At 41.2% G+C, this 15,219-nt stretch overlaps 2 protein-coding genes across 2 annotated transcripts in view; both read right to left on the bottom strand.

The window, feature by feature from the left end:
* LOC139647903 (eukaryotic translation initiation factor 3 subunit H) overlaps positions 1-2,045 on the bottom strand; it is a 56,368-nt gene extending 54,323 nt beyond the window's left edge. Inside the window, exon 1 of the mRNA XM_071523913.1 lies at positions 1,896-2,045. Within this exon, the coding sequence (XP_071380014.1) occupies positions 1,896-1,997 (102 nt within the window). The 5' untranslated portion in view covers positions 1,998-2,045. The remainder of the gene's footprint in view (positions 1-1,895) is intronic.
* Positions 2,046-2,916: 871 nt separating this feature from the next.
* On the bottom strand, positions 2,917-14,058 carry LOC139647778 (double-strand-break repair protein rad21 homolog A-like). The gene is made up of 14 exons (XM_071523758.1): positions 13,938-14,058; positions 11,287-11,476; positions 10,512-10,641; positions 10,213-10,312; positions 9,760-9,866; positions 9,179-9,373; positions 8,277-8,402; positions 7,828-7,953; positions 7,205-7,428; positions 6,501-6,654; positions 5,493-5,638; positions 4,683-4,865; positions 4,258-4,341; positions 2,917-3,916 (listed from the first exon to the last, which is right to left on the bottom strand). Exons 2-14 carry the CDS (start codon positions 11,428-11,430, stop codon positions 3,725-3,727), a joined length of 1,911 nt encoding a protein of 636 aa, XP_071379859.1. The 5' UTR covers positions 11,431-11,476; positions 13,938-14,058; the 3' UTR covers positions 2,917-3,724.
* Between the last annotated feature and the right edge of the window lie 1,161 nt (positions 14,059-15,219).

The raw sequence follows: 15,219 nt of genomic DNA, 5'->3' as shown, positions 1-15,219 counted from the left end.
CGGTAACCGCTGCACATCGATGCATTCAGGTGAGACGCGTTTTATAACTCCACCTGAAATAGAAACCTTTCCTTCACGAAGTCGGAATCCAAATGAGGTCACGCGCAAAAAACGGGTCGGGGCTGCGCATTATTCAACTACTGCGATTAAAATGTTTGGCCGATAAGGCCGAGAGAGGGAATAAAGAAAATCTCATTACAAGTCTGAATAATACACATTCAGGTGAAATATTTAGATTAGGAATTAGGGCCTGAGACTCCAGAGAAGCTTTAATGAGCGAGATAAAAGGAAGGCAGCAGCTGGCAAGTTAAGGTCCTGCTACTGTGCTGGAGCGCACGAGGCAAATGAGCCGCTTTGTGTCCGGTGCAGTTTGGGACGGGGGGGGGAGAGACTGTCACCGCATGGCAGTGAAGCAAGTTTGTCCTCTGCTGTTCATACAGAGGTACTACAGCAGGAAAACACAACAATACTGAGGTGCTGTGAAATTAAACTGCGCCAAAAATTACTTCTTAAAGATCAGAGATCAAGCATAGGTGATGCCACACAAAAGCAACAATCCATTAAATGTGTGTTTAAGTGTCCAAGAAGCCTAAAGCCAGAAACAGAAGACGGGCACCTTTTCAAATGCACCATTTGTTTTCAGTGGCATAACACTTAAGATGACAAGTGAAGTGTCAAACTACCTTGATGTATAATATGCTCCAAACCTGGTTCAACTTTCAAGTGTAAACAGAAGCCCAGCATGGCTCTGCAAGCTCTCTGGAGCCACACTGACAAACCTTATATTTGGAGGCAAAGGGGAACAGATAAGGATATTTTCCCCTAAGCGACTTTATAATTATCTAGCCTAGATATCTTATGCTTTGATTTCATTTATACATTTTCAGTCATTTATTATTGTGTGTTTTTTTTTTGTTAATAGCTTTTTGTCATCTACGTCTTGGCAAGTCAGCTAAGCTAGTCGATGAGAAGTACGCTGCCTTCAAGTGCTCCTTGTAAGCTGCGTCTTCCATGGTCTGAACTTCTAAGTACCACTTATCGCGCATTCAAGTGCTTTTCATCAAGAAAAGATAACAAGAATGACCCAGTAACGAAAGCAGCTTTTGGTGACTGTTGTTTAATTAAACAGATCAAGCAGCACAGCGTTACTTTGTGCTGCAGGAGCAGAATGAAGAGGGGAGCACGCACATCAGGCCTTCAATTGATACTGTATTTAAATGTATTACCCATACGTTGTTGTATATATGTGACATCTAATTCAAATCGAATCAAAGTGTGAAAATAAAACAATACAATACTGGTTATATCGCCTGCACGAGGAGGGGGCACGTCGTAATAAGCAGGTAACCATAACACTGTGGTGACAAGCTGGTTGGAACTGGAAACTTACGCAAAGATGCTGACAATGAGCTGAGATTTTATTTGATTTACATTATTACAGATGACAACCATGTACAATCCTATTTTATGTCAAATGAAAATATAATTGGCAAACAGCAGCATCATTATCAGAGCTAGGAGTAGGATATTGCTCCATTAACCCGGACCACCTGGGCGGTCCTAGTTACAAAATTAAACGCCCCTTGTAGCTCACTGTATGCCAGCTAGGAGGAAAGCATTGTTAGCCTGTTAGATAGTTAGGGGGCTACAAACAGCCAATATTCTTCAGGTTTGTTGTCAGGTCGGGTTACAATAACGTAAATCATGTAGGTAACAGTATTAAAACATACTCCAACTGTTTCGCTGTTTTATGGAAACCCAGTCCGCACTGAATGTGTCCGCCATGATGATGCTCACACTTTAGCTAGCATCGGCACCTCGTCATATGTTGGGACCGCTTACTCTGACCGCAAACACCGAACTTAAATAAAAAACATAACCGTAGTGATACTTACAAGTCCCTCAATCTGGATCTGCTTGACGGGAGAGTCCAAGGTACCGCCCGAAGTAGACGGTACGGGGGCCAACGGTGTGGTAGACTCTTTACGTGAAGCCATTTCTGAGCCGCCACACGAGAAAAGGAGGAAAGTCTGTTGTGTCGGACGTTTCCGTTACCGGTGCATCTGCTTTCCTGTCCGTGTGGAAACAAGGGTTAAGAGCGACAGGTTCCTTCCTGGAGGATACTTTCTCGACTTGATAGCGTACGGAACCTTTTTGCATCTTAAAAACACAGCAGACCAGTTATTTCAACATTCAACACATAATTATATGTCGAATCACCTATTACTGTACAATTATAATACAGTTTCAGACTGTCAGTGTTTCAAGGACCACCCAACTAAATTTCATTAAACCATGGAACCCCAATAGATAAAGACCTTGTCCCAAAGAACCCTGTCTGAGAAGATATTTTCTTCAGTTACAGAATTACATAACTATCTATGCTGTAGTTGGAGACTTTAAAATCTATGATAAAACAATCATTTTTATCCATTGTCTCACTGCTTATTTCTAGTGAGTTAAATAATCGTGAAATATTTACTGCGAGTCCCACTTTGGTAACCATGAAGTGTTTGTATTTTATTATAATCACATGGTTAAATCATTTGTTTAAGCCCTAATACATTCTCCTGATGTTTCAAACTATGTTTTCTCTTGGCATCATGGTGATAACAGTGACCACTTCTGAGCAGTGCCTTGGAATCAAACCAGCAAACCAAGCCTGTATTATGAACACTTTGAGCTGGCCCTGGTCTTCTTATAGTTTGCCCTGCTGTGGAAAAGTGATTTTTTACTGAATGGCCATGCAAAGCAATCAAGTTAAAAGTTCAGTGAACAAATTAGTAACGCTAGGGTTATTTCCTTAATTAAATCTTAATTAGATCCTCATATCTAGCTTCATAATCAGCCCAGTGAAGACCATCTTAATGAATAAATCATAGCCGGTTACCAAGTACTTAAAACACTTTTATTTCAAATCTTTACAGATGTATCACAACAACTAGGAGTTACCCGAAGACTAAAAATGTGGGATACTGAACTTAACTGTAACAAGTACATTACCTAGTTACATAATGCAAAAAGGTGAATAAGCATAAATGTAGAGGTACAAAAAATATTACATGAAACTTGATTGATAAACTGCCTGAATTATACATCTGAGAAATGATATTTAATGCCAGTTAAGATTTACCCAATTTTTCAACAGATGAACCTTTTTCTTTATGATATAGTATCATGAAAGCCTAAGGACAAGTGCAATGAGGAAGAGGAGGGAGAGGTTACACTTGTGTTTGATAAAACAGTACCTTTCCATAACATGTACAGTGTGAATATGCGATTTCTTCAGAAAATAAAGGGCTCTTCATCTAAAATCTGCAATATTTTAGGCAGGAGAGGGGGGGTTGGTACAAAAGTTAGGCAAATTTATGGAATGAGCAGACAGTGGAAATTTAACTTACAAAAGAACAGAGGAAACAAAATCTACGAGTTGCTGCAAAGCTTACAAAATGGGTGACTGAAAAAAAAAGGTTGTTTTATAAATATACTTGATAAACATTCCTCACTCCGTTTGAAGAAACCAAATGAATACTGCATGATTCCATCTGTAGTACAGTAAAATCCTTTTTAAAAAGTTTCCGACCCCCTTCCCCACCCCCCGCCCCGAACTACAACAAAAATCGGGCCAACAAGAAAACACAAAATAAAAGACAAAAAAAGTTCAGTAATTAAAAAAAAAAAGTATTTCTGTTGCAAGCCAAGTGTTTGTCTGTTTTTCCGATGTCTAGATGAGGTGGAATCTTGGTCCAGCGGTGGCGATGATGTCGCTGTAGGGCTCAGTCTGGGTCACCTCGATGGCTTGCTGCTTCTTGAGGACCAAGAAACTGTAAAACTTGGCGGCCGCCTGCTTCCTGTTGTTGTTCCGGCACAGTTCAAGCAGGCTGACCGAGTCTGTTCCAGTCTTAGCCATGACGCGCTGTGGGGACAGGAGCACAGGGAGACAATCAGCGTCAAGACAGTGCTCTACATCAAGGGGGGGGGGGGGGGGACAAGAAAAGACAAGAAAAAGACCTAAAGGCAAGAGGGCAGGTAGGAAACTTCATTCAGAATGAATGGTAGCTGGGTTCTCAAAGCAAGCAATGCTTTAACCATTTCAACCTTGGGAAATTCATTCTGTACACTACAGTTAGGCAAAAACAACAGTCACATAGTCATGTGAACGAGAGTAACAATCTGATGGGACGTAATCTTCACATCCCTCAAAATGCATCCGTTCAAAATAATGTAAACAAGGTGTCAGTGTATGTGTTTCCGTACCTGGAGGCCGTGCAGCATCTGCTGCGTTCTCTTGTTCCATCTCTTCTCCTCCTGGTCCTGGTCTCCACCTTGGCCGTCCTCTTCCTGAGGACAACAGACAACACAGTGATCAGCACAAATAGAGAAGAAAACAACACATGCACAGTCAATGAAAACCTTCTCTACAGAAAGCCATTTTCTGTGAATTGCTAAGTAGTTCTTTATTTTTTCCTGTTGCATTTCATTTGCTTTTGATCGTTTTTTCTTATAGCTTTTGATAAGTCTTTATTTTATAGCACTTAAGGTTTGCTTTTAACAGACAGTGATAGATAAAAAGCATTACTGTTAAATGTTTGTCAACTCCTGGATACAAAATGAGGAAAACAAAATGGTGGAGAGAATAATTTTCCCAGTGTGTAGGTAATATGGCAATATGTCATCCTCACCTCCTCTTCATCGCTATCGTCCTTCTTGTCCTTGCTCTTTTCGCCCAGCAGGTCAAGCTCGGGGACGAGCTGGGTGAGGTTGAGGCTGGCCTCCTCGGGGGGCAGATCCACCTGGGGCATGTCTAACCTCTGAGACAAGAGGGAGCTGTCAGCCGGCTGTTGCTGCGGCTCCAAGGGAGCCATCTGAAACAGAGACAACAGGACACACCCAAGTCAGGACAGACAGTCTATTGATGGCCATTTTATTGTTATTTTCCCCGTTTAAGAAGCATTTCCCATCAATTATTTTTTTAGCCCACTACTAGAAAAACATAAAAAAGTCATCTTGTCCAATTTCTCCATTAGAAAACAAATAAGACAAGTGTGTCTGTTTATTATAAAAAAGCCATCCAAACTGAACTCATTTGGAATAGCAAGCAAGCAACTGTAGAATTGGAAATCAGGTAAACACTGGATTTGTCTCTGCCACACATCAGCACCACTGCTACAAAACATTCTAGGTGAAGCACTGAAACATGAATTTAATTCCATCCTTTGTACATCCATCTTTGTGTGGAGTATACTGGTTTGGTGATATAATGCCAAGGATTAGAATCTTGCCACCAAAGCATTGAAATTAAATACAGTAGTGAAATTCAATATACAGACCCGAGTAATTTCCTTGATGGTGATACAATACGATTAGATGCCTTTCAACTGCAAAATAGACTGTAGGTTGGCTTCCTATACTTTAGCATCTCCACATGCAATGAACTAAAAAGCCGCATTCCAAAAAAATGTATCGTGACAAGGAGCAGTGGTTGTACTCACGGGCAGGGTGCCCTCCTTTTCGAGGGTCTTGCGTTTGACGCCGCGGGGGGTGGAGGGAGGGGGCATGACCGTCTCGTCCAGGGTCGTCCTGCTGCCCTCCATGGCAGAGGCTCCCAGCATGCTGGGCTCCTCCATGATAGTCTGGTCTGAGAGGGGGAGGACAGGTGAGAGAAAACAAAGACAGCGTAAGTAGACTTAAGAAAGGATGCATCTTGGTTTTACCCATAGGAAAAAAAGCAAGAGAAAGCAATGAAACAATTGCATCACTAAAAACACCATCCTGTTGCTGAGGACTAAATACTGGACTTCTCCATGATGGTTTTGTCGATACAGGTAGGAAGAAAATACACATGCACATACAGAGGATGCAGTGTTTCCTGTGTAATGGGAGGAATAACTATTTTTGTCCCATATCTGTTGCCGTTTGGGTCTGCTTGAAGTTATGTTTCAAGTTTTAGAGTTAAAAATGTTTTTAAAGTCATAATAAAATCATTACTTCTAAAACATTTGGACTACATTTATTTTAGATTTAGATGATAGTACGACTAAATTACAATTTTAATTTCACATTTTCTTTCTTTCTTCTTTAGCAGTGGTGGTAAGTTCCTTGCTGTGGTGCACCACTATTAAATGAATACGGAAACACTGGGATATATTACAACCTGACAACATCAACGCATTAAGGTGCAATTACATGCATTAGTCTGTTGAGGGGTTATTAAGAAATGTCATCTCTGATCTGATTTAGAACAAGCAGTCTCTCACTTCTGGCACCGCTTTGGGACATGGCCTCTGTCTATACAAACAGATGGATTTTACTTTGTCTCTATTCCCTTCACACATCTTACTGACAGCTGTGATGGCCTGTGGCCTTTCTCTACTTTTCTTTCTAACCAACACATGATGTCTCAGTTGTGACCCTCCCGCCTCTCTCTCATACACACACACTACTGATGACATCTCTGCACTGGGATAAGACCTCGCCTCATCTCTGCCACAATATCTTACCAATAACATCTCTGTGCTGACTCATGACCTCCTCTCTAGGCACCTCTGGGTTCTCCAGCTCTTTGAGGAACTCATCCAGACTGTCTGCTTCGCCGCCCTTCCTCCTCTTCCTCAGCTCATCTGGCACCAGAGGCGTCAGGCAGCGCGTGAACATCTGACAGCACAGAGATTATAGAGTTAAAACTTTAGGGGGAGGAGGGGGACGGGGATAAAACAAAAAAACAACAACCTTCAAACAAAATTTCTGCCAAGTCAGCAATACAATAAAAATGTAAAAACCTTTGGGGAGGACTGATGCAAGACAAAGGAAAATAGGTCTGCTGAATTATGCATCAAATAAGGGTGTCATTCTGTATTCTGGAAGAGTCGTGTGTGGGTGTTAAAGGACGGGGAGAAGAGACAGACCTAACTAATGTTTCAGGACTGCCTACCTCCCACTCCACCAATGTTCCACTTATTTTAAAATCCCACCAAAAGAACAGAATTTCAATGAAAGATACATTTTAAGTCCTCTCTCTCCTTGCCTTAAACAGCCTATGACCTACTTGGAGAATCTGATTTCCGACTTTCTCGTTAATGTTCTCCCAGCGGTATCGGGGTTTGGAATTGATTTTTAGCAGACAAGTGACAGCCGTGGCATGTTCTTAAAACAGTTGCGCGTGTTTGCATGTACACGTCTGCCCACACATGCATGCACTTCTCACCTTGAGTAGCCTAGCGTTCCAGAGGGGCTGAGCGGGCAGAGAGAAGAGCTTCTCCACTCCTCCGGTCTCCTTCCACATCATCAGCTTCTTGGTGGGAGGGGCCAAGTCCAGGGTGGTGACGATGTCAGAGTAGTCAGACAGCTGCGCCCTGATGGTCTTACTGTCTAGCTCCTTCACACTGTCCACAATCAGCTTCCTCTTACGCTTCGCCTTGGTCTCTTTCACTAGAGACAAGACAAAAAGAAACACATCATCATTGCTTGGGTCACCATTATTATTCATTGTGAATTTCAGGTGGAAAAAAGCATGTTTTTTTTCCCACTGAGGTTGACACAGGAAAGGTTTGATGGCATATGCCAGCCAAAACATTATTAAAACAATAGACTGGAATGAATCGTTACTGGCTTTTGCATGTTGTAATTTATAGTTTTCAAACAAAGACAACAGTCTACAGGAATGTGGTCATCACCAAAATCAACAAGACTGGAAAACATCAGCGTTATGGAAACACCCGGTAGAAATTAATTGTTTTCGGCCTAGAAAACTGGATTTAAATAAAAGGATATACAAGTAACCATTTCTGGAGCGTTACATCTCTACTAGAAAATGAAGCAGGGTCTAACCAGTGATGTCAATGGGCTCCAGGGCGAAGGCCTCCTCCTCGTTGTGTACCAGGGTGGTCTGCTCTGTCTGGTCAGCCATAGCTGGTAGGGGCTCTGCTGGGCCAGAGTCTGGGCTGTCTGGACCCGCTAGACACACACGCAAAATGCAAAAACTGTATTCAGATTCGACTTGTAGGCAAGGAATGACATGATATGCACTTAAGTTGAAATGGTAAAAGACTGGGCAATTTCTAAGCAGATCTTTGGTATGTGTGCTCAAATATATTAACAAGCAGCAAAGACTATTCTCCATGTATAACCAGTGATGTAACTGAGAGAGTCAAAATAAAAAAAGGAGGCAATTATGCAAGGAAAGCAAGAGTATAGGATCTCCATTAGAAAAATGGAAAAACCTGAAATCCCCATATCACATCCTCGCTAATAACAAGCAAGAGCCGTGCTCTACTCACGTGACTGGAGGTTGTCAAAGTCGTCCTCGTCGTCTCCGTGGTCTGGAGGCATCATGACGCTCTCTGTGATGGCCGGAGGGTCATCGAAGATACCGCCTCCATCCTCATTGCTCAGTAGCTTATCCACTGGGAAAGCACAAGGAAGAAATGTTTAATTTGAAAATTATCCTTGGTGCTCAGTTTAAATATGAAAAATGTTACTGTATGGCTACCATAGTGGTTCAACATCATAATCTTTATTTGTATATCTATAGCAGTTTTTATGGCAGATTTTACAAAGATTTTATAAAATAAATGCAAATATGCTTGAATTAAAACAAGAAAAATGGACTATCAGGGCGTTCAGAACTCAATTGTCCGAGCATTGGCCTTAACCCCTAGGAGAATTCAGTGAGTGAGAGACTTTGGAAAAGATAGGTAACACTTTTACAACTGAACAAATACAGAAAGAATTAAAAACAGTGAGGAAATGGAACCAACGTTAGCTGCAGCCAACTCTAGTGCTGCTGCAACAGGTGGGAGAATGTACAAATTTAACGCCCAGTGGCAAAAGATGTTCCACTGGTTAGAGTTTGTCAACAAGTTAATGTTTTGCAAGTAGTGCAAGGTCAATTAAAACAATTTCTTTATGCCCTTTCTGTGCTCCAGAAATTTTTAATTAGGCTCGTAGGCCAGAGTTGGCAGTCAAATCTTTTAATTAGAAGCATGTGTGTTCCTATCAAAAAATGTTACCATCAAGCTTCAGATTAGATAAACCACAGGTTCTTACACTTTTTCATAATTAAAACATTCTTGTCATGAGGATTGCAAAGCCACTTGTCCACACTTCATAGAGGATAGTATTAGTAACAACATACAAATTAGTAGGAGGTTCAGACACATCATATTCCACAATCCCTCACCTAGCATTCCCCCGTCGCTGCTGCCCATGGTGTTGTCCCCAAAGTCGTCGTACTCCATGTGGTTGGACTTGTCTGGGAGGTGAGCTGGGCCGGGCTCGGCCTCCAGCAGAAGGTTAGAGGCTGTGGCGCCGTGCATGATGTCGTCCTCAAACTCACCATCACGCATCATCTCACGGTCGTCCATACCAAAGTCGGCTGGAAGGTACAACAGGTTGGGATTATAAAATATGCAGAGGCTACAGGGAATAGATGCTTTTAGGGTATTTGAATAAACATAATCTTGAGGGACAAATCACTGCTATCATTCTCTTTCATGTTGATGTAGAGGTGTGTGTCTATACACATGGGAAATAAAGTTTTTGATAGCATTTAATGTGATTGTGTGTGCCTAGTGTAGTTGTTCAGTAAAATGATGTTGCAAAAATCCTTGTCCTGTCTTCATCCTAATTCATTTTGTGTGTGTCTGTGTATGTTATGTCCTACTCAAGTCACTGTCCTGCATGTTAATGTTGCCTTTGTCCTCTCTCATATGGATGTAGTGGGTGGTGTGTGTATACATCAGTATTGTAACTGTGTCCTACCAAAGTCGTTGTCCTGCATGAGGCTGAGGTTGCCCACATCTTCCCTCATTGTGATCTCCTCTACTCTGCTCTGGTTCAGGGTGAACTGCTGGGCCACGTCTATGTCACTGCAGGGAGAGCACACATAAGAATCAGTGTGACAGTAGGGCTGGGTACCAACTGGCAATACCTCAAACCAAATGAAGCACTTGCAGGACTACACCATTCAAATGTTTTTTCCCCTTTTAGTTGGGAAAACTAACAGTAAAAATGACATTACAGAAAAAAGTACCATTTTGGTACCAGTATCAAACACAATGTACTGTTATTGGTACTGAAGATACCGACACCCAGCTCTGTATGACTGTAGCATTGGTCTCACCATACCGACCAACCAATCTTACAACTGATGTTCAATGTTCAATACCATAAATAAATAAATACTGATGAGAACAGTAAATCTTGTTAACGTACTCCAGATCAGGGAGTGGCTGGTCGAAGTCATGGAACTCCTCAGGTAGGGTGATGGCGTTGTAAGCTGCCTCTCTGTTCTCCTCAGGCAGATCCACCACACCTGAAAACACACAAGTAGTACTATCATGAAAAAACAATTTTATTCCATGATACTACGCCTCATTAAGGATACCCATACCAAGTAGTATCATGGAACTAGGCTCAGGAGTTCAGAAAACTGTCGAGAGTTGGCTGCAGTGGTTCAGACTCTCGGCATGTTTATTCTCTGTATGTTTATTAGTGAAGCAACTTCTCTTTACCTGGCCTGAAAGCCATTTTGATCTTGATGAACGCCTCATTACAGTCAGCAAGCAGGTACTTGGCCTTCCTGTGGTAGATTCTCACCACTCCCAGCAGCAGGTGGCCTGATGTCCGCAATGCCATCTTCACCTGAGGGAGGGGGCAGCACAAAAAAAAAAAACGGAACAGTTATGGTCATGTACTAAACTTCATGTTTACAGGTAACAAGTTAATTATAATAACACACAAGACCAAATTATGATACTTTGCCAGACCACACTAACATTTTATGGCAATGAGGGAACGTAATTTTGGAAGCAATTAGGGACCAAAGGTATTTTTAATTATATTTTTCTCCTCTGGTTCATCCGTGTTGATATGCAAACTCTTTCCTGCTGAAGGCAATACAGCTAATCTAGTCAGCCTATAGGGGACCATGCACCACAATTTTAAATTGGACAGAGCGAAGACATGGTGAAGAAAATAAACTAGTTTATCAAACAACTTTAAAATGTTGGGTGGAAGTACAAAAGAACACAGCATATATCAGCAACAGCTGAAAGCATCAACTCTCATCTCTAATTTGTTTCTGTTAATCATTCCAGTTTTCTTCATTAATAAAAGTTATTTTAAAAACACATTCCTAGTTTAAAATATTAAGAGGTTACAATAAAGGTGGGACAGAGGCATGCAACAACACAGGCTATGAGCAAGACTCAAACTCACAATGTTGTGAACACACAGCATATTCCCCAGCCTGCACTAAGACCACCACACTGCACTTTGTGTCATTACCTTGGGTGAGATGATGCTCTCCACACTGCTCTCGAGGTTGCATTCAAACACATGGGCCTTGGTCAGCTTCTTGTCCCAGTGGGCCGCCAGCCAGATCTTGGCCAGCGGCCCACGTTTGCTCAGGACAAAGTGGGCGTAGAACATTGCCCCGGTTCCTCTGTTTCACACACTCACACTGGGGGAAGTTTACCTGTAAGATATAATTTATTAGGTCCATGCACATGGAAATCCACTTTGTGAGGTCAGGACAATAAGAAACAAGTACAAGATAAACATTGGCAGCACAGCAGTATCCCCTTGGCACACACTGGTGATGGCAAAAGAAAGATTTTTCCTAAATTGAGGGGTAGTTAGATTCCTTCCATTGTGTGAACACTTCATAAGTAACTTAAATAACTTATTTGGGCAAGTTTCACCTAGCACTTTACTTTATGTGATCAGAAAATTTTATACTACCCAAGGGCTCACAACAGCCATTCAAAGCCAATTATATAAATGCATGGTCATCAAAGAGGGAAATAAAGCCATTGTTCTGGAGAAACAAGGTTCGCAGCTGACTTCAGCAATGTTCAGCAGATAGGCTACACAGTAGAACAGAGCACTTGATATACAGTAGAATAGAGCACTTTATCAGTAGAAGATATTGGGCAACAGAAGAGGGTAAAATTGAAATGTCAATGGTTTGGTGAATTATTAGGCTGCAACTTGTCATGTAGTTGAGACACTCAGTGGCCATATGAAGACTACAGTTCCTAGATAATTAAAATTTGAGACATGTTATATGTTATATCAGTATTTGCCAATATTTACTGAATATCCTACTCCTGCTACGAACACTTTCAAACACTTGAAAAACACGGTTTTACTGAAAATTTGCACTAAATACAGGGCTTTTGGGCTTAGTATTTATTTGTTTGGCTTCAGGACACTTATGCTGCTCAAGCTGTTATGAGTAATTTTATGGTCACTTTTGCCCTTTTTGAAACTGTAAAGAACCAGTTCCCAGCCACTTCAGATGTTTTGGAACAGACTAATATGGCTAACTCACTGTGTGTTATGTAGACATACAAATTTCACCAATGTTTCAACTGACATGAGGGCGAGTAGATAATGACAAAATGTTCATTTTTGGGTGAACCACTCCTTTAAGTCAGGCTTTCTGGAAACCTCACAATTTTTTACCACTACTATAGTAGTGGTCAAAAATTGTGAGGATTCTTAACTGAGAAAGCAGGCTCAAAAGGTAAGACAGCACTAGCCACATATATGATATAGCCTAATATACATTTTCAGACTATAGCCTACACTGAATAGTGATGATGATTACAAAGTTTTATCTAGGCCTATATAAGCAACAGCAGCAGCAAGAAATGGACTATATTATTGATCCCTTGTCGGTTTGCTTCATATTTGATATTTTGCTTTATATTTGATCATAACTTCACTTGTTTCAGGCTTTTCTGACAGTTTAGATCAGTGGTTCTCAACGTGGGGTCCGGGGACCACCAGGGGTCCTTGAGGGGGTTCCGAGGGGTCCCAAGCAAATTGATGAATTGTTAAACTTCACCATTACTTCATTTACAAGAAGTGAACACAATTAGAGAATGTAGGGGAATGACTGTTTTGATCATAGTTTCACTGTCATCTCTCTACCTACAATGCAGATAGTCATGGAATTCTGGACAAAATCATATCTAACAATAAAAAATATTCTCAGATTTGGGTGCAAGAGACAAAATCTCATCAAATGGGGGTCTGTGGCTCTAATGTGGACCAAATTAGGGGTCCTTGATATGAAAAGGGTTGAGAATCACTGGTTTAGATTACTGGTTTCCAATAATCTGGCAGACTTGAGGGTCAGTTCTCTGTGAAAGGAAGGGATTCATGATGTTATCTCAGTGGCTTTGGTCTTTACTATCCAAACTCTGACCTACTGAGCACTTCCTTTATATCCGTTATTATGCTTAGTTTAATAAACTTTTTTTATTGCTCCCTGAAGCACATTAAGCAGGACACGACGCCAGTGAAATTAGATGTTATCAAAACAAGCACAGTCTTCATTCAAGTTCCGCCTATTTCCCAGCCAGGAAGGAAAACATTGGAAATCTGCATGTTGCTATGTCTACCTAACTAACACGCGTTGTCGGTGCCCTTCTTTAATGCCCCGTATAAATTATAAAGTTGTATACAAAACTGCAAAAACATGCGCGGCTGTATTTGTTTTTATTACAATGTAGTAAGTTCAAAAGCGCCACGGAGCGGGTCAAACCCAGCAAATAGTCGGCGCCATCAGATGGGATGAACCAACTGCCAGCTACAAAATGAGAGATGAAATAATAAACAGTGCGTGTGAAGGAGGAATTTGAAGAACGTATTACTTGAACTAAGGTTGTGACTTTTCCAAAACACTGAGCAAAAATACCACCGGGCAGTGCAAAAAAATACTACAACAAAACAGCCAGGAACAAGGCGCCCGTGACAACCTGTTCATACTTTTTTCCCCCCACCAGCACTACTGTATCGTTAGCTAATGGCTAACGGCTTCTAGCACTTTGAAGGCCGCGATTAATAAACGACCCACATGCACGCTTATTTAGTCTAACAAAAACTACATAATAACGAGCAAATAATTTCGCTGCAAATTAACTTACCGATAGTACCCCCGTTACAGTGAAATATCAATGATTATGTGATTTCTCCCAGCGAATTCTCCCCTGTTGTACTCATTAAAACAGCCAAGATGGCGCCAGCTGCCTTCCTCCCGCTCAGTGGTGTCCTTTTAAAATCAGCAGGATGTTTACAGTCAAAAATGGCGGAGGAGGAGTCTGGAAGCCTGCTGTGAGTATGGAGTGGCGATAGGGGGCAATGTGGCCCAGTTCCTGACTAATAAATCAATAAATATCATTATGTAAGTTGTGCGACGTGATTTTTCAGCTTTGCTGAAGGAGAGAATGCGTGCTCAGGGAACCTCTGGATGAAGAAAGTAATAATACAAATAGTAATAATAGCCCTAAATTACAACACAAATAATGATAATAAGATGAAACTTGAATGATACCCGTGGGGAAATTGGATAATAATAATAATACATGAGAAATGAAGTCATAAACAGGGCCTGTGGAGGAGGAAACAGAATTAGTGTATAATTATTTTTCCAAAACACTGAGCAAATATACAACTGGGCCATATAAAACTAAAGGAGTAGAAGTAGTGGTAACACTGGTTAAGGGTTCAGTTCCCACTGGGGCTGCCCATGTAAAAAAAATAAAATAAATGTATGCACTCATGGTATTATAAAGCACTGTGGATAAAAACGTCCACCAAATGGCATATGTGCATGTGTAAATTTAAATTTGTCTGCCTACTCTGCTGAAACTGTCCCATCTGGGCCTTAATCTTTTGAAAGCAACAGAGGCCACATAACACCAGTTACAATCTAGGCCTGTTTATACTTTGTGACATCATCAACAAAATAGCCTAAAGCAATCAATCAATCAATCAGGGTAACTTTAAAGACAGCTAAGAGGAAAAACTGCATAGGTTACTTAACATATTTACATATTAACAAAACACACTGACACTACCACAGTCTACTGAACAAATTAGATCCATAAACAACACTATTCTGAAAAGGAGGGCAATGTGCAGGAAGCTGGACTTGTATGCACCATGACTACAAAACCAACCTCCCAGCAGTAAATTAGAAACAGAGATGAGGAGAAACATGCTGGACAGAGATTGAATCATCTGGAATCAAATTGCAAATTGGTATGCAGTAAACTGGATTTGTCTCGCAGACTGCAGCATCTGTTGCAGTGGAACTGCAGCCAGTCAAGCATGTTTATGATTTATCAGCAGCAGGCCCCCGTTTCACTGTATGGGGATGACTGGAGGACAACTGAGCTAATATTCACACATTAAATATAGCAGGGC

Source organism: Centroberyx affinis, unplaced genomic scaffold (genome assembly GCF_046629955.1).
Source record: "Centroberyx affinis isolate AG114_WGS23_722 - 3 ecotype Tasmania unplaced genomic scaffold, CSIRO-AGI_Caff_v1 ptg000102l_1, whole genome shotgun sequence".
Lineage (NCBI taxonomy): Eukaryota > Metazoa > Chordata > Actinopteri > Beryciformes > Berycidae > Centroberyx > Centroberyx affinis.
This window is presented reverse-complemented; position numbering and strand designations above follow the sequence as displayed.